This window comes from Strix aluco, chromosome 15 (genome assembly GCF_031877795.1).
Source record: "Strix aluco isolate bStrAlu1 chromosome 15, bStrAlu1.hap1, whole genome shotgun sequence".
In the NCBI taxonomy this organism is placed as follows: domain Eukaryota; kingdom Metazoa; phylum Chordata; class Aves; order Strigiformes; family Strigidae; genus Strix; species Strix aluco.
In genome coordinates, this window is record NC_133945.1 from 6,549,509 (window position 1) to 6,567,273 (window position 17,765).

Below are 17,765 nucleotides of genomic sequence, written 5' to 3' on the forward strand. Positions count from 1 at the left end.
CAGCACCTACCCAAACTGGGGGAACCTGACCCAAACTGGGGGACCCCGCGCACCCCAACTGGAGATGCAGCGTCTGCACAAGGCGAGAGACAAGAGGAGCCCACCCTGGCCACACCACAGAGGGGTCATCTGTGGAGCTGGGGCTGTCACTCACCACCCTGGCTCCTGGAAGAGCTACGGTGAGAAGTTGGGAATGTGATGGGAAAAGATGGAGTGGAAAAAAAATGTGCAGTTGAGCACTGGGCCGTGTCCACATGCAGATTGTGGCTCTCCCAAAGTTAAAAAAAATGATGTTTTTTTTTCCCCCTCCCTGGAATTTCTTATGGTTTTGTCTGTTTTGGATACGAAGGATAAAGCTCACCAGATCTGAACTTAGTGTCCCAAATGCTGAAGGTGCTTTGACACTCACCCAGAGGCCCTCCCACCTCCATCACCACTGCGCCTGCTCCAGCTGAGAGCAGATCCCTGCTGCTCCTACCCAGGGCTCGTCCTCACTGTCCCCAACCAGCAGCGAGGAGCTGGCGCAGAAGATGCCAAATGGACAAGATGTTGGGTTGGGGACGCTGTGGCTGTGTGGCTGGTGAGAGCACTGGGAGGAGGAGGAGGAGGAGGAGGAGGAGGAAGGCATTGGCATGCGGAGCACAAGTGCGTGCGTGGCACTCTCCTCTGTCTAATCCGGCGGGTTCAAAGCAGCCGGGTGGTGCCGGGTGCAGCTGCGGTGTCTGAGCTCCAACAGGTGACAGCTCAGCTGTCCCCCTCCCCACGGGGCTGTTAATTCTGGAGGGGGGCTGGCGTGGGGGCCAGCGGGTCCCCCACGCTTCAGCCGGCTCCATCCTGCCCTCGGGAAACTGCCCGCGCCTCCTCGGCGGCTGCGTTCGGCTCCCTCCCCGCTGTGCCCGGGACAGCACATCACTGTGGGATGGAGCACGGCTGGGAGGCATCAGTTGTGCAAAAATCGTCCTAAAAATGTGCTTGGGAAAGGCAGGATCGACCTGGCGGCCATGGAGCTGGCAGCGAGACCCTGCAGGCAGCACTGGGGTTGTTTGCCCCATTTGTTTGGGCAAATCCAGCCAAGCCTCTGTGCGTCCAGTGAAACTGGAGGGATTTTTATTTCTGCTCCCAACTGTTTGGTTCCTCTCCGGAGGCTGCACCAGCAGAAGAGGCCACCTGCCACCAGCTGGGTCAAAACGCAGCGATGGGCAGGGGAGTGTGACAGAAACACTTGCCCAGGGCATCCTGGCCAAACTCCTGGCCGGTGGCCACTGCTGGGCTCACGCTGGGACTGGCAGAGAAGGTCCGTGTCTGTGTTTGTCCTCACGAGAAGTGCAGCACCCCGCAGTCATCCCATCCCCACCGCGCAGGGATGCCCAAATTTCCCTCATTTGTATATGAAAATAACAAAGTGTGACCTGAAATAGTTCCCCGCTAGCTGCAGCTAGGCACGGCTGCTCAGATAAACGGCTCACTCACCCCTTGCACCCAAGAAACATCGATTAAACTACTCAAAAGCACCCCGAGCCATCGATCTGCCGTGGGCGGCCGTGCAGGTGTGGGGGGCAGGTCCATGGACCCCCCCTCCGGCCCCGCAGAGCCACCAGCATCATCAACTACCCGCTCGAGTCCTCATTAAATCACTCGAGCCGCCATCGTCTGAGCAGCACCATTATTCACGCAGGCTCCAGACCCCGTTCCCCACTGTTAATTTCTACTTATCTGCATATTTTATTGAAAATTAAAATCCTTTTGCATTTTTCCCAGGGCTCGGTCGTGAACGATCTTTTCTCGCAGCCCTACTTGACTCCAATTAGTTGGGATAACAAAGCTGCCGCTGTTGGAGGATTATTGACAAATGCTCAAGGAAAAAAAAATGGCAAGAGAATAGTCTATTAAAATGACAGCTTTTTAAGCCTGGAAACAAAACCGCCGGGCAATTAACAGTGCTGGGGAGGCACGGAAAATACCAATTCGGAGTTTTTTGATGGCATTTCAATTGATTAGCCCGCTCGAGCTTTTACTTTGTGCCTTGCTTCTCTTCGTTAAACTGATGGGTCACCACCAGCATCCCTCGCGCCCCGGGGGCCGCAGGGCCATCGGCACCAGCCCTGGCTCCGCCACACGAGCCTGGGGAAGCCGGGGGCATGGAAATACATCCCGTAAAGGAGAGGCAGCCCCTGCCCTGCCTGCCCGCAGGGACGCTGCCCGTTTCCTCGTGCTCTCGCGCTGAGCTGCCCGTAGATACATTTCCCATGGGCGCCCGTCGGCGCCGGGCTCCTGCCCCTCAAAACCTGCTCGATGCAGCTGCAACTATGGCACAAAAGGACTGAGAAGCATTGAGAGCAGCACAACTCATTCACTGATAACTCGTTAACAGCGTTTCATATTTTTTCCCTGGCGTTTTGTTTTTTTTTTTTTTTTTTTAAATAAAAGAATAGGGGGGGTAAAAATGAAGCATACTTGATAAAGGGCAGTAAGTGTTATCCCTAAAAAAAAAAAATAAATAAAAACCTCACAGAGCTTTTTTTCTTTCATAGGTGGCTCGGACAGCTGGCTCTTTAAATATTAATCAGGGGCTCATTGATATGCAAATATGGTAAGAGGGAATAATGCTCCCGCAGCTGCGCAGCCCCCAGCAGCCCCGGCCGAGTGTTGGCCTCCTCTCCACCATGAATGGAAATATCTGAGGACACAGGTGCAGGGAACCGACCGCGAGCAAGATCCTGCTTAATAAGGTAATTTGTGAGCGATGCTCTATAGAGACGAACCGGAGCAATCTTTTACCACTTGACAGTATCTGACCACTAAACAAGGTGTTAATCTTATAATTGTGGTGTTGACTGTTCCCTAGCACAGCGTTCCTGGCCTTTTGCCCTGACACTTGGCCAGTTAAAATCAACTTAACTGACAGGTCGGACCCGCGCCAACCGATCGGCGATAAATTATTTATTGTTCTATTTCCAAAATAACAAGTAAACAGGAAAGACGGGGCATCCCACGGAGAGAAAACCAGTTTGGATACGGATCGTTGGACCGAGTCGCGTGGGCACCCCTGTCCACCGTCCCCTGCGGGGCCGCGATCCCCGGATCTCACCTCTTTCTGCCGGGAAGGTGACCACATCCCATCTTGCAGGAGCAAAGCCGTCTCTGCCGACAGGTCCAGTGGTGCCATCCGTGTCCAGGGACCTGCAGGTGGGGTTTTGGGGTGGTCATCCCCTGTTCCTCATGCAGCTCCTGATACCCAGTCTCCTCTTTGGTGAACTGGGGGACAAGAAGAGAGACCAGAGGCAATGTCAGAGCCTGATGCGGACATCACTGTTGGGTGTCTGTTGGCTCCCTCTGCTAGGCTGAGCGAGGACTGGGGAGGTGGACCAGGTCTGGGTGGCAAACATGAGCTCCCCAGCCCAGAGACCTTGGCCCATCGTCGTGTCCTTGCTCCAAGGCCATCCGTGCTGCTGCTGTGCCCATGGTGGGGACCTTCTGCAGGACAGACAACTGGGAAAGTGGGTCAGAGCCTTCCGCAGCATTTTGCGTAGCCAGAGCCAGTGGAGTTGGACGCCCACAAGTACCCGTAGGGCTCAACTCACACATTTTGCTGTTTCCTGTCATTGCTGTTAGCACAGATGGTCTACAGGCCAGGGAGAGAGGGTAAGAAGGGCCTCTGTGAGGGCACTGAGCAAGACACCCTCCATCACCACCCAACATAACCCAACGTGCCGCATTGCTGATTTAAACACTCATACCCCCCTGCCATGCTGCTTGGGAAGGGATGCCCTTGCCACCTCCCACTCCCACCACTTGGGGCAGAGCTGGCCCCGGAGCACGGCTCATTCCAGCACGATAGAGTTGTGTTGGGGCTGCTCCATCCCACACGGGACACAACAGATGCATCCTGCCCTTCTGTAACAGCAAGAGGAAACAAGCTCCGAGGCTGTGGATACAACACCCGCTGCCGCTGACTATTTTTAAGATTTGCCTCCTGTGGTTGCTGTCCTCCTTTTCCCTGCCAAGCTTCCTTGCCCGGGCTCCTGGTGATGAATGACCTCGTCCGGGTACCGCCGGTACCAGGCGCACGCAGCTGCGAGGCTTTTCTCCCGGGCGGGCGCTGCAGATGGCTGCTCCGCCACCGAGCCCACAGCTGCACCCTCCCTGCTCGCCGCTCTGCAGCCGGCGCGTGCCCGCACCACAAAGGGACAGAAAACGCAATTAATTAGAGAAAAGGAGCGAGCGGGAAGGGATGCTGGGATGTCTCAAGGAGCTGACCGAGTCACCCACAGCTCACCCTGCAACTAGCACGTCTGGTCTCACCGCGGCTGGCTCCGATTTCAGCAAGTCTCCAGCCGGGCGAGCGCTCGGATCGGCAGAGGGGTCTTGAGCAATGGTTGCCTGTGTGGTGTAGTCATTCCCAAAGGAGCTGCAGGCCTTCCCGGAGACAGGGAGAAGCACAACTTCTCATCCTTGTCTTTTGACTCAACTTCTGACCTTCCCAGTGTCGGTTCTTGGCCGTTGGGTCCCGCTCAAGGGGCAAAGCTCAGCTCCTGCTGCACTCCCTTGCAGGCAGGACTGGATGTGGCCGCTACAACCTTTGTATGTACGTGAGTGCTACAACCACTGTAGGTACAGGTGGCGTCTCCCCTCCATTTGGGGACAGACAAGATCATCTCAGAGCCTGAAGTCATATAAATTCAGTCACCTTTGAATTTGCTTAAGGTTCTGCAAAACCTTCTTAACCTGTATAACAGTTACTCTATTCCAGGAGATAGGAACAATTCTACTCAGGCTTATAGACTGGCCTTCTGCTTCCAAAGTATATTTATCTGCCTTAGCATCTCAACACTTGCATTATTATTGATTAATAAGAAATTACTACTAATAATTATTACTTTATATGCTGTTTCAACACTTTACTGGGAGCAAAACTGCATCTGTAACCTGGCACGTGGAGATCTCACTTTCCCACTTAGACCCCGACTTTCCAACACTTCAGGGCAGCAGTTGGCTCTTGAATTTGGCCCAGGAGACAAAGATTAATTTGCCAATTAAATGTACCAGCCTCGGGGCAGCACCTGGGGTTGCTCATGCCATAGTGGTGGGGTTAACACACCCAGCGCAAGAGCTGTCTGTCGGCTGCCAGAGCCCACCCCGCAGATACAACTCCGATCCCTCCTACTTGTTGCCGCTTTCTAAAAAAAATAAAGCCTTTATCTGAGTTGACAAGTGGCCGGGCTATGCTGTGGTCCTCAGCTGAAATCACCCCGAAAGGGCCAAATCCCGGGACCCCGGAGCTGCTCTGGGAGGATGGAGTTTGCGTTGTGCCAGGGCCGGAGGAGGATGCGGCTGTGCCGGCACCAACCGCTCCTCCGGCTGCGCCAGGACCGTGCGCCGTTGCAGCAGACAGCTGCCGCAGAGGTATCTTTTTACCCTGGACCTTGTTAATGAACAAAAGCTTAAGAGAGTGTGGGCGGCTGGGCTAGACGGAGAATAAACAGGGATTAGCAGCACATAGCCCCCGAGCGAGGATTGGGCTCTTTTTTCCCCTGCACTTGAAACCCAACTCCTCGCCGCGGCAGCGGCGGGTCCGGCACCAGCCAGGAGTGTTTCTTCCCCTCTGGACGCTGCAGCCGTCCATCTCTAGCTGGGCAAAATTAGTTTTTGCAAGAGGTTTTACACCAGCTGGGCAGCTAGCTCCTGGGATTTTATTTTTTGTTCTGTTTTTTTTTGTGCCTAGGGTAAAACAGAGGCCAGGCGATGCTTTAGCTGCGGTGCATCTCTGCTCCAGCCTGCCTGCATCACCCCCGCCTCGAGCGGGGAGCAAACGCCTCCCCGGCCACGCTGGGATAAACTCTCCAAGGTTCCTCAAACAAACCCACACAAGGCAATCTGCCCGCAGCCACGGCATGGCCTGGTGGTATACGACCTGCGAAAAGGGAAAAAAAAAAAACCAAAGGGAAAAACAAATTCCCCATGTTGCCCACCCACGCACGAACACGGGGAGTGAGGGCACAGAGCAATAAACAGCTCGTTCCCGACTCCGGCATGGGATGCGATTCGCTGCCAGCCCGGCCGTGATGTACATTGTGCGTGTGTTTTATATGCACGCCATAAAAATAATGCTTTGTGAAGGATATATAAGCACCCAGGCCAGGCAGGGCCAGGCAGGGCCAGGCAGCTGGGAACTTGGCTGGAAGACACGCAGGCAGCAGGACCTGGCCGGGAGAACTGGCACGGTGTGCTCCAGCGAAGGGGACACTGGTGGCTGCTGTCCCCGTGGCATGACAGCATTGTGCCACCTCCGACGTAAGGCCCAGAGCGCCTGCAGGATGGCTCACTTTTTGCTTTTTTTGTTTGTAAATCTCCCCCTTTTAAGCAGGAAAGGCAGCGAGCGCATGGGCAGAGCAGCCCTTTCCCGGGGAGCTGCTCCATCTCAAAATGGATGTTTGCTCTGGACGGGAGAGTGAACAGCCAGTGCTTCTTGTGAGGTGGAAATGACTTAAAAATCCACTTGAAAGCACAATGCTTCCCCTTCAGAAATAGCTCCAAACAGAAATGGCTTGAAACGACGCAATCCATGCTTTTTTCCCCTTGTAAAACCAAACATTTCATCTTAATACAAGGGGGGAAAAAAAATCGATAATTCATTTGAACTTTCCTCCCTGGAAAATGATGTGGCGAAAGCCCCATTCTGCAGAAACACACAGGCAGACCCAGAGTGACTCATCCCACTGCTCATCCCCCCGCTCGCCCGCGGGGTTCCCGGAGCTGCCACGTCCCGGGGGCGCCCGTGCAGGCAGGGAACGGGCAGCGCCGCGATGCTGGGTGGGACGCTCAGGTCGCTCCGTCCCAAGGAGCCATCCCCCGGCGGGTACGCCCTATTTTTGGCCCAAAATGAGGTAAGGCTTTGCACTAGACTAACACTTAATAAACGTTCGCATGAATTAGCAGAACGTGACATTGCGCAGCCCAATTCCCCACCGCGGGCTGCCAGCCCAGGCCGGGGCTGGCGCTGCAGACGTGTGTTCCTGGAAAATGGAAGGCCATATGGTAAATATTGGAAAAAACCTCCAATATATACAGCCCTAAACGCTTTTTCAGCTGATCAGATTTTACTCGGTTAATCAAAGTTTGTGTGATAAGCAGCAGAGCCCCGGGGCTCCAAAACACCCAGGTGCCGATGTTTGGTCCCATCCCTCTCGCCTCCCCTGAGAGCATCTCTCCTTACCCCCAGCACCTGCACCGGCTCAGGTAAGGCTGCTCTGGGCACCAAATAACCAACCAAGCTCCCCTGGCCAATTCTGCAGGCACAAAACGACGTTCCTCATAGTAAGAATCAAAAAATGCCCGTTCAGCCCTAAAACACAGCGTGCCTTTGTCAGCCAAACACTAGAATTTCCTCCTCTGTAAAGCTGGAAAAGTATCCAGTCCATGTCGCTCCATGCTCCATAACGAGCAATTATTCCTTTCAAAAGTAAAATGAAATAAGAACCATTCCCATAATCACCTACCGGATTTTATCAGCATGTTTGGGTTATGCTTTTGCCCCTTTGGCTAGTACCTAATTGATTCTTTAATCTCTACAACTTTTTTATTGACTGATACAAGAGCTATTTAGCCCATCAGCGGCCGGAAAGCAGCCTGCAAACCCTCCGAGACCCACGACACGGTGCTGGGATGACCTCATCTGAAGCCAACGCTTTATTTGATAATCTATCACTTATTTATTATTCTAACTAACTGCTTGCAGGTGGTGTGATTTTAGTATAATTGTCCCAGCAACAGGCACACACGGGGAAAAGCTCAGCAAAGTGCAATCTTATCCAGAGCTGCTACCGCAGAGGAAGCAGCCTCCCAGCCTGTGCCAGGGGAAATGGAGGAAAACCTGGCGTTTTGGTGACGTGAAGGGCAAGGAAAAATCTCACTAACTGCAGAAAAACAAAGGCAGGGGTTAGTCCTGACCGCTGGCTCACTGGAGGAAGAAGGAGGCAGAACAGGATGCCATCGGGGGGGACCCACACGGTGCCCAACATCACGGCTGGGACCCAACTCGCACAGGGATGATTCGGTGCCGCAGCTCAACTCCTTCCTCCCCACCTGCCCATGTGCAAAGCCTGAGAAAACTGAGGATTTTAGGCAGTGACAAGGTACCAGGCCATGGATGTCCCCACAGAGCCTTGCGTGGTCCTGGTCCTCTCCAGGGTCAGTGCTGGGATCGCCTATGGGAGCAGCATGGATGGCACGTGGACTCTGGAAGGTTCAGGCTGGCACATCCGATGTAAAATCCTGCATGAATAAAGAATACAGGATTGGGGTTTATTTCTGGACGTGTCTGTGTTGTTTTTTTCCCACCTGGGGTGGGTTCTCAGCCCTTTGCCATCCTACCTGCACAGGGGCCGAGGCGGGACGGGTGCCCCAGGGAGGTGCCTTTGGCTCAGTGCCTGAAGCCCCCCCGTGCCACAAAGCTGCCGCTCCTGCACCAGAGACAGACCCAACAAGGATGTCCTCGCCAGCACAAAACACAGGGTTTGCTGCCTTCCCAGCCCTGGCGGGGGGCTGCTCCCACCACCCCCCCCAGCCTGCACTGCTCCCCAAACTGGAAGCCGAGAGGCGGCAGCAGATAGAAACCAGCCCGTGAATTGACAGCGCGGCTCCGAGCCATCCAGCAACAGGCTTTTAAGATCAATTAGTCCTGCATTAGTCTCTGAGACTTTTGAGCTAGAAATCCCCCCAGGAATTGAGCCACTTAAAGCATTTTCCCAGTGAGGGAAGGGTTTGAGGATGAGGAGCCGGGTGCCAGAAGCATCGCTGGGAGCAGAGGAGGTGCCTTTCTGCATTATCTGTCCCCTCGTCGTCTGCCCAAGCTCCTTCAACCAAGCCAACGGCCTCAGCAAAAGAGAAAAGTGGTATTTTGAGTGGCAAGACCCTGCTGCGGCTTCAGTTTTAACCCTGGCTGGGAAGAAAAAAAGCAAGCAGGGGGGTTGGGAGAATCATTTTTTCATTAAAATAAAAATCGATCCATAATGAAAATAGACTTCTAATGGGAAAAGTTTAGTGCAAATGGAAGCTTTTAAAGATTCTTTTGACTGACAATAACCTGAAGACCCTCCAGGAACTCCAGCCCAGAATAATCAGATTAAATGAAAACTAATATACGATCCTGAAATTCATCCCATGCTGGTCTAAACTTATAGCAGCTGGGTAATTTAGCCTACAGGTTTCTGCCTCATGCCCAGCAGTTCACACTGAATTGTTTAGCCAAACTTAATCTACTGGGAAGGAAAAAAGCTCTTTTCTTTAATATGTGTTAAAGTAAAGCCAGCTTCTAAAAGCAACTGGGAGCAGGGAAGGTATACAAATACATGTATTTTCTACAGGAACTCCCAGACTGAAGGTTCGCTACTTTAAAACAAATAATTACAATTTATAAATGACCTAGGAATAAGGAAATCTCTGGGTTGGTGCACTGTGGCTGCTAGGACAGATAATACCGGGCCCATCTCGTGAGCCCTGCACAAGGACCTCGCATAGGCACAGGCTCATGTCCTCCGGCGGCTCCTCACCACTGACCCCACTGCGGGGGCCACGTTCCCAAAACACGAATCAAATCCACGCTTTTACCCACAGAAAGGTTTGAAAATACGACCTGGGTGTATCTCAAAAAAAATCTAAATGGAAGGAATGACTTTTTCCCCAAATCTTAAGAGTTTTTACACCAACCCCAGAGGGTTTTTTTGAAGGAAGGCTGTCCGTTCGAGGGGGTTTGGCGAGGGACAGATGTCCTCCCAGTGATGATGATGGAGTTGGGAACCTCTCTGTGTTCCTGCAGCAGCAATAAATGCTGATGGGAAAACAGAACTTCCAAATATAAATCCATCATTAAAGATTTTCCAGCTGAACCTTAAATTCCTGTGGGAGAGTAAGGACGGGGCGCATTAACAGACAGCACAGGTTTCCATCTGACCACCAGACAGCTCTCCTGGAGGGCTTGGAGACAGGTAGATCATCTATAAAACCTCGAAACCCCTTGCAACTTTATACTCAATGAAGTTTGAGCCAAAGCCTCACATGGCGGGCAGGATAATAAAAATAAAACCAAAAAACCCAGCGCCTCTGGGGACCCCTGGACGGCCTGATCCAGCCACCCAACCACCTCCCCTTGACATGGGCATCGTCCCTTCCAGCTCGCTCCGAAAGCCACACTGTTGGGTCTTCCCAAATTACGCACGGATCGATTTAGCCATTCCCTGTGTAGGAGAGATGAGCTAAAATCCATCTGCCTGTACATATTCCCTTTGTGTTCCCCAGCAGCAACAACAGGAATAGACATTTATATGCAGTATTAAAAAAAAAAAAAGCCCAGGGAGGCTTCCTTTTTTAGGGGGAAGAGCAGCCCAGATGAGCTTGGCCAAGGCTGCGGGATCCGACCCCGCCGCAGCTGGCGGCCAACATGGGGAAATACAAACCCAGCTGTGCTTGCTAGGGGGTCTCATGCTTTCAAAACGCTGTAATCTTGGCAAAAAGGAAAAAAAGTCGGTCCAATCCTGCAACCCAGACCTCCTGCCAGCTGGAATCACTGGGCCGGTACCCGCCGCGGTGCTGGTCACCCCCAGACTCGCCTTGGGGAGCCCTGGCTTTGGGTGTGCGGCAGAGCGGGAGCCCCTGGGGACCAGGCAGCGGGTTGGAGGGTTGCAGAAGTAAAACAAACCTGCAATGACATCAGGGTGAAAAAAAAAAAAAATCCAAGCAAGGAAACTTCTACAGCAACACAAAACAAAGCTGAAGGGGACAACCTGTCCCGAGGAACCGTCCTTGGGAACTCACAGTAACTCTGGGGTGTGCTGAGACGTGGGGATTGGATGTGCAGAAAATTGAACCCCTTGTGTGTGGTCACCCATGAAGGGAAACTCAGCTGTTGGCAGGGCAGGACGTGGGGTGCCAGGGGCAGGAGCTTGGTCTTCACAGAATCACAGAATCATCTGGGTTGGAAAAGACCTTGAAGATCCTCCAGTCCAACCCTGAACCTCACACTGACTGTTCTCAACTCCACCAGATCCCTCAGCGCTGGGTCAACCCGACTCTTCAACCCCTCCAGGGATGAGGACTCCCCCCCTGCCCTGGGCAGCCCATTCCAACGCCCAACAGCCCCTTCTGCAAAGAAATCCTTCCTAAGAGCCAGTCTGACCCTGCCCTGGCGCAGCTTGAGGCCATTCCCTCTTGTCCTGGCGCTGATTCCTTGATTCAAGAGACTCATCCCCCCTCTCTGCACCCTCCTTTCAGGGAGTTGTAGAGGGCCATGAGGTCTCCCCTCAGCCTCCTCTTCTCCAGACTAAACCCCCCCAGTTCCCTCAGCCACAGGTTAAACATGAGCATCCTTGACCCTGAGATTCCTCTCCCTGGGGGAAAACGTAAGGTCTCCTCCAGCCTTTCCTCTCCAGGATGAAAATGCTTCCCCCACCCAGTGTGGCAGCAGGGACCCTCCTAAACCCACCGAGGAAGCTCTGGGTACACGAGTCACCCGATCACATCCATCTTCAGAGGCAAACAGCCCCAGGTCTGGGCTGAGCCGGCGGGCAGGGAACGGGGGGCACCTTTCCAAGCGGGAGGGCTCGCAGCTCACTGCAGCGGGCCATCACCGAGCGAGTATTGAATGCAGCGGCGTGCTCGGGTTTCAGCGGGGAGGAAGGCAGCGTGCCCCGAGCCCCGGCCGTCCCCGGTGAACATGTGCAGAACGCATTTGGAGGGGCCGCACAACGCCAGCATCCTCTATGCAAACACCGAAGCATCCTGCGCCGGGGCTCCCCGCGGCCCCGCTCCCCCCCAGCATCGCCTGTTCCCTGCGGGGACCCTGCCCAGGAGTTGGGGAGGAAAGGTGCCAATTAATTTCTGTGCGCACGGGGGGGCCTCTCCTGGCTATCTCCTCCCCGCCCCATGATTTTGTGGGTGATGCACTCGAGGAGAAGAAGGGTGGCTGCTCCCCAGCACTGTGGAGCACCCAGTGCCACAGCAGAGCCACCAACGGCCACGGACAGGGGAGCGTGGCTTTTGGAAAATGCATTCATAATACCCCAAGGGTCAATAACTTTCATCTAGTAAAAGAAAATAAAAAATAAAGCTGCTTACTTTTGATCTGACACTGTCCCCTGAGATGCCCCCAGCTGCCGCGGGAGCCTGAGCTGCCCAGGGCTGACCTGGGGTGAGCAGCCCAGCCACATCCGTCCCTTCTTGGCACCAGTGGCTCTGGGACCGAGTTGGACCTCAAGGAGCAGCAGTAGGAGGGAGCAGGATTAGATCAGGCTCCGGCTCAGGGCATGAGCTGGGAAAACACAGCCAAGATAAAAGAGTTGTCATGGGAAGGTTCAGCTGATCATTGCTTTGACTGACGGACCCAAACCCCATGCCTGGGACCCAGTGGAGTTTATGTCGGGACCCTAATCCTCTGTGCTGGGTGCTTGGTGGGTGTCCCCGTCCCCTCTTCAAAGACATCTGAGGAAGAGGAGCTTGGCAGGACCAGAGCTCAGGCAGAGTTATCTTTCAAATGGATTTACAGCGCGCTGACTTGGGAACGCTGCAGAGTTTTACTTCCAGTGCATAGCTCAGGGGAAAAAAAAGTCTCTCCAAGAAAACCTCTAGTCAATAGATAAGACAATGTGGTTCCGATTTCCTCACCCCCTCTAAATAATTGTTTCTTTTATTTTTAAAAATTTTGTCCCAGGGAAACGTTCCTAATTTAATCCCCTGCATGCACCTTCCTCACTGCTTTGAATGTGTATTATCTTCCAGCCAGTGCTCCGGAGCGGAGCAAGAATTTTTGATTTAAAAGAAAAAGAGAAAAGAAAAAAACGCTTAACAAGCACAATGCGCAGCAAACAGGAATGGAAATGCCTGTCTGGGTTCCATTATCCCTGACCCAGAGGTTGGAAACCTAAAGAAATTAATTAAATTGGGGAGGGGGGAGGCCAGCACCATTTGCTGCCAGTGACCAGCCCAGGAGGGATGCCCGGGGGACGTCTGTCACCCATCAGCCCTCGTCAGCGTGACTGGGGGGCAGAGTCGCTTTTAACAGCAATTTAAAAGCCCCCAGCTTCGTGTGGAGGGTCCCAAGGTGGGGATCCCCAGCACAGGGATGGGTGTAGCCACAGAGTTGGGATCCTAAACAGCTTTTTGCTGCGGTGAGCCCTGACCCAGGAGCGGGGCCAGCCCCAAGGAGGTTGGGGACAGCTGGGGACAGCTGGGCACAGGCTCTGCTGCGTGACCGTGGCTGTCCCGGGTGCTGGGAAGGTGAAAAGTGTCTTTTCATGGGAGGCTCCGTAATCCCATCAAGCCAGAGAGCACATGGATGATGTGTGCTGCTCTCGGCCAACTCACCTGCTGAAAAAATCCTGCCCAAGGTCCTGTGAGAGGTGAGACGGGGCCGTGGGGCAGGGTCCAGCCTTGCTATGTGCATCCGACTCCAGGGTCCAATTTCAGCCGTGGAAGAAGAAAATAAAAAAAAATAGTAAAATGCTTCAAATAACATCTGGCAATGAGGTGGGTGCAGGCAGCGCCTGAGCTCACATAGCTGGAGATGCTTGGCATGAAGCCGCGTCGTTACCTCCTGTGCCCATCGAGACACAAAGCCCCACAGGTGAACTCCACCAGATCTCAGAATCACAGAACCATCTGGGTTGGAAAAGACCTTGAAGATCCTCCAGTCCAACCATGAACCTCACACTGACCGTTCTCAACTCCACCAGATCCTTCAGCGCTGGGTCAACCCGACTCTTCAACCCCTCCAGGGATGGGGACTCCCCCCCTGCCCTGGGCAGCCCATTCCAACGCCCAACAACCCCTTCTGCAAAGAAATCCTTCCTAAGAGCCAGTCTGACCCTGCCCTGGCGCAGCTTGTCCTGGCGCTGGTTCCTTGGTTCAAGAGACTCATCCCCCGTCTCTGCACCCTCCTTTCAGGGAGTTGTAGAGGGCCATGAGGTCTCCCCTCAGCCTCCTCTCCTCCAGACTAAACCCCCCCAGTTCCCTCAGCCGCTCCCCATCAGACCTGTGCTCCAGACCCTGCACCAGCTCCGTTGCCCTTCTCTGGCCACGCTCGAGTCATTCAATGGCCTTTTTGGAGTGAGGGGCCCAAAACTGAACCCAGTCATCGAGGTGCAGCCTCACCAGTGCCGAGTCCAGGGGTAAGATCCCTTCCCTGTCCCTGCTGGCAATGGACACAATCTCGACGGACACAGCCCGGTCTCCATCGTCCCCAGCCCCTCGGCGGCTTGGCCAAGCCAGGAAGGACGATAATGGGAGTGAGATGTGGGATGGCGGCGTTCGCCCTCGTCCCTCTGCGCAGTAATCGGAACAAAATGTTCTTCCATTGTTCGCAGAGGAGCGTTGGTTTCCAACTATGGCAAGTATTTAGGAAAACACAATTGAGTCATAAAGGTTATTTACAATTTGGAGCGCTCTATATGTTGCTCCAAGCCCCACAATTAAACCATTTGTCTTGGTTTGAACATGGCTGGGCAACATATAGGACGTTCCCAGTCCCTGGCTGAGAGCGTTAACGTCTTGCAGAAGCGTGGCGGCTCCAGGCAATGGGCTCCGCACCTCCGCCGCTGTCACGGCTTTGCTGGGTGCTGACTGCTCCCTGCCCGCTGGCTCATCCCTGGCGAAGGCAGGCACCTCCCGGGACCCCGCCAGCTCCCAGGCAGGAGGCCACCAGAGGGTCCTCCCAGTCCCTCCAGCCATCCTGAGCTGGATCCACCATGGATGGAGCAGCCGGGCAGGAAAAGCAACCGCAAACCAAGAGGGAGCCCCGTGTAAACACACCCTGGAGAAGGGAAGGGAGAGCTGTGCTCTTGCAGCCCCGGCAGCCTGGGCTCACCGGGATGGTGAGCAGAGCTCAGACGGGACACCAGGCTCTCCCTCGAACGCAAATAAGTGCTGCAACACCCAGGACTCACCTTATTTATCGCCCGTCACCTCGGCCCCGGGGGAGCTGGCATGTCCCCGGTGAGCCACATCAGGGCAGGCACTGGGGGACTGCACCCAGGGCTGGACTGCTGCCGTTTTCCCTTTTTAACAGTTTTAGAAAAAGTAAAAAATGAGTGAAGCTCCCGCTGGTTATTCAAGAGCTGTTTGCTTTAATTCCTTTCCAGAAATACACTCTCAGCGGTGCCCATTCAGTGCCCGCGGTCAAAAAGGGGGAAGAAACGTGTAAAATGGCATTTCTGTGCCCGCATCCACAGCCCGTGCTGCCCCATGCCAGCGCTGGTGCCAGCTTTACCTGCTGGTTTGCTTTTCTCAGTTTGGACCTGTTTTTTCTTTCAAAACCTCATTCGGCTGCTTTTGGCACATCTCGCGCAGGAGAGGACGGGCTCAGCTGGATGAGCCCCAGGGACAGAGGCAAAGACATGGCCACCACCTCTGTCTCCCATGGTGCCCATCGGTCCCTGCTGGGTTGGTGGCCCCTGGCGAGGAGGTAACGGGCTGCTTCACAGCCCGGCACGCAGCAACGCTTTTCCCTTCACTTGTGGCTTGGGTTGAATTCGCTCTAGAAGGGTGAAAGCCTTATTGTAAGCTTTCTGGCCACTGGAATTCCTCTCCAGGGTGGGCAAGGCGAATGCCACTGCAAAAACCCAGGGGGAAAAGCCTGTCAAGCCCCTTTCTGCGCTGCTCCCTGCCCTCTCCTGCTTGGCCACGCAGCCATTGGCACTGGACCGTACCCGCAGGTTGCTCAGCTCCTCCCGAACGCCGGCCGGTCAGACACCTCCGGCACCAAACTCCCTCCAAACAGGCAGATTTCAGCCCCTGGGCCGCCAACAAAAAGCACCAGTTATAAAAATCCCAGGTTAAGCAAACAGGAAGGCGCAGCCCAGCGCGTCTGCGCTGCCAGGCCAGGGCCCGTTAAAACAAGACCTGTTTAAACGTGGTGGGGCTGGCGGCAGACTTGTTGACTCCAACCACCTTTCCAACCCGGCCGCTGCCGCCGGGGCGACCCGCGAGCATCGGCAGCCACGGGCCACGGGATGGGGCAGCCACACAGGGCTGCGCTTGTCCTCGGGGCTGAGTCACAGAGCCCGCAGGGCAGCTCCAGCAAGGAGCTATTTCGGGTTTCTCAGTAAACCTGTGGCTTTTTGCAGGCAAGCCTGATACAACGGGGTTTTATGTGTTACACAGGTTGCTTTGATCTTTTTTTTTTTCCCTGCAAGAAGAAACATGTGCAGCAGAATGTGCTAACAAGCAATCGATTATTATACACTACCCCAGCCAGTTGCTGGCTGTTTCAGACACCGTCCATATTCTTGCTCTCACCTCCCTCCCATCACTGTGATTTGGGCTCACCAAGCAAAACCCACGTGGTGGGACAGTTTGGGGTGATTTTAAACACAGACCGAAATGAGGGGAGACTCCAAAGCAAACAAGAGGGACAGAGGAAATTCAGGCTGATGTCCCAGGGTGTTTCTCCTAGCCTGGGGGCACTGCCCAGCCCCGGCTCACTGTGCTGCCCCGGGGATGAACCATGGGACAGCCAGACCCCTCCCGGGGGGACAGCGAGGGCAGCGTGGGCACAGCTATGTTGGGAATAAAGCAGCTTTGAAGGCTCAGTGCTTGTGGCACACATGGGGGTGGGATGGGATGAAGGAGCAGGACCTGGGTGCTCTGCCTGATGTCAGACCCCGGGGAAGCTGTGAGCAACGGGTTGGTGAAAGCAACACCAACACCCACCCAAAACTAACTGTGGTATTTGTTCACCTTTTTCCCAAATTCTAGTGCTGATGATTTCCAAACGGAGCAGCCTGGCAAAAGAAATCAATCACCAGGCACGGCTGTGGCCAGAAGGATGAACAGAAAGGGAACGATGAGAAAAAACAGAGCACAACAGCAGGTGAACAGGTTGGCTGGGAACCTTCTGTGAAATATGTGAAAACAAGGATATGGATGAAAAATACAGAGAGAGGCAAGACATGCAGTCTGTAAGGGAGCTGACTGCTCTCCCTCTTCCCCAGTCGGTCCCTTTTGACCTTGCTCGTCCTCCTCCATCAGTCCCGCAGAGGGTATGGCCAATTCCTGTCTTCGTAAAACTTCTTCAGGCCCTGGAGGTTGACAGGGGGGAAGTAAGGCCCAATCCTCTTCCGAATCCACCACCTCCCCTCGCTGGCATGCTTCCCCCCGGGTCGGGTGAATTTGTACTTGAAGTGTTCCCCTCGGATCCACCTGCAGAGGAACGAAGCACAGCCTGCTCAGGGGGGTGGCAAAGCTGCCAGGCCAAGGTGGGAAGTGGTTGGACCCTATTTATGCTTCCCTGGGAGTGGAGTTTTTGAGCCTTTCCGTAGCCGGGTGGAGAAAACCGCTCATGGGCGCTCAGCCTGGCTGGCTCCCACCTCCCGGGGCTCCATCCGTCCCTGGGAGAGAGGCACTGGGGAGCTCCCGGGCTCCCCTTGCTGCGACTTCGTTACAGAATCATAGAATCATCTCGGCTGGAAAAGCCCTTGAAGATCCTCCAGTCCAACCATGAACCTCACACTGACCGTTCCCAACTCCACCAGATCCCTCAGCGCTGGGTCAACCCAACCCTTCAACCCCTCCAGGGATGGGGACTCCCCCCCTGCCCTGGGCAGCCCATTCCAACGCCCAACAACCCCTTCTGCAAAGAAATACTTCCTAATATCCAGTCTAAAATATCCAGTAACGAAGCACAAGGCAGAGGAGCTTCAGCCCCACTGACCTGTGCGCTCCCCACCGCCGCCACGCACTCCGCACACCTCGCTACGACCAAGTTTGAAAGAATAATAATA

At 54.4% G+C, this 17,765-nt stretch overlaps 1 protein-coding gene across 3 annotated transcripts in view; it reads right to left on the reverse strand.

Moving 5' to 3' along the window:
• Positions 1–16,858: 16,858 nt before the first annotated feature.
• The window catches only part of LMF1 (lipase maturation factor 1), a 203,577-nt gene continuing 202,670 nt past the window's right edge, over positions 16,859–17,765 (reverse strand). For all 3 annotated transcript variants that reach the window (XM_074840918.1, XM_074840919.1, XM_074840920.1), the window contains one exon: positions 16,859–17,184. In XM_074840918.1, the coding sequence (XP_074697019.1) occupies positions 17,010–17,184 (175 nt within the window). In that variant the 3' untranslated portion in view covers positions 16,859–17,009. The remainder of the gene's footprint in view (positions 17,185–17,765) is intronic.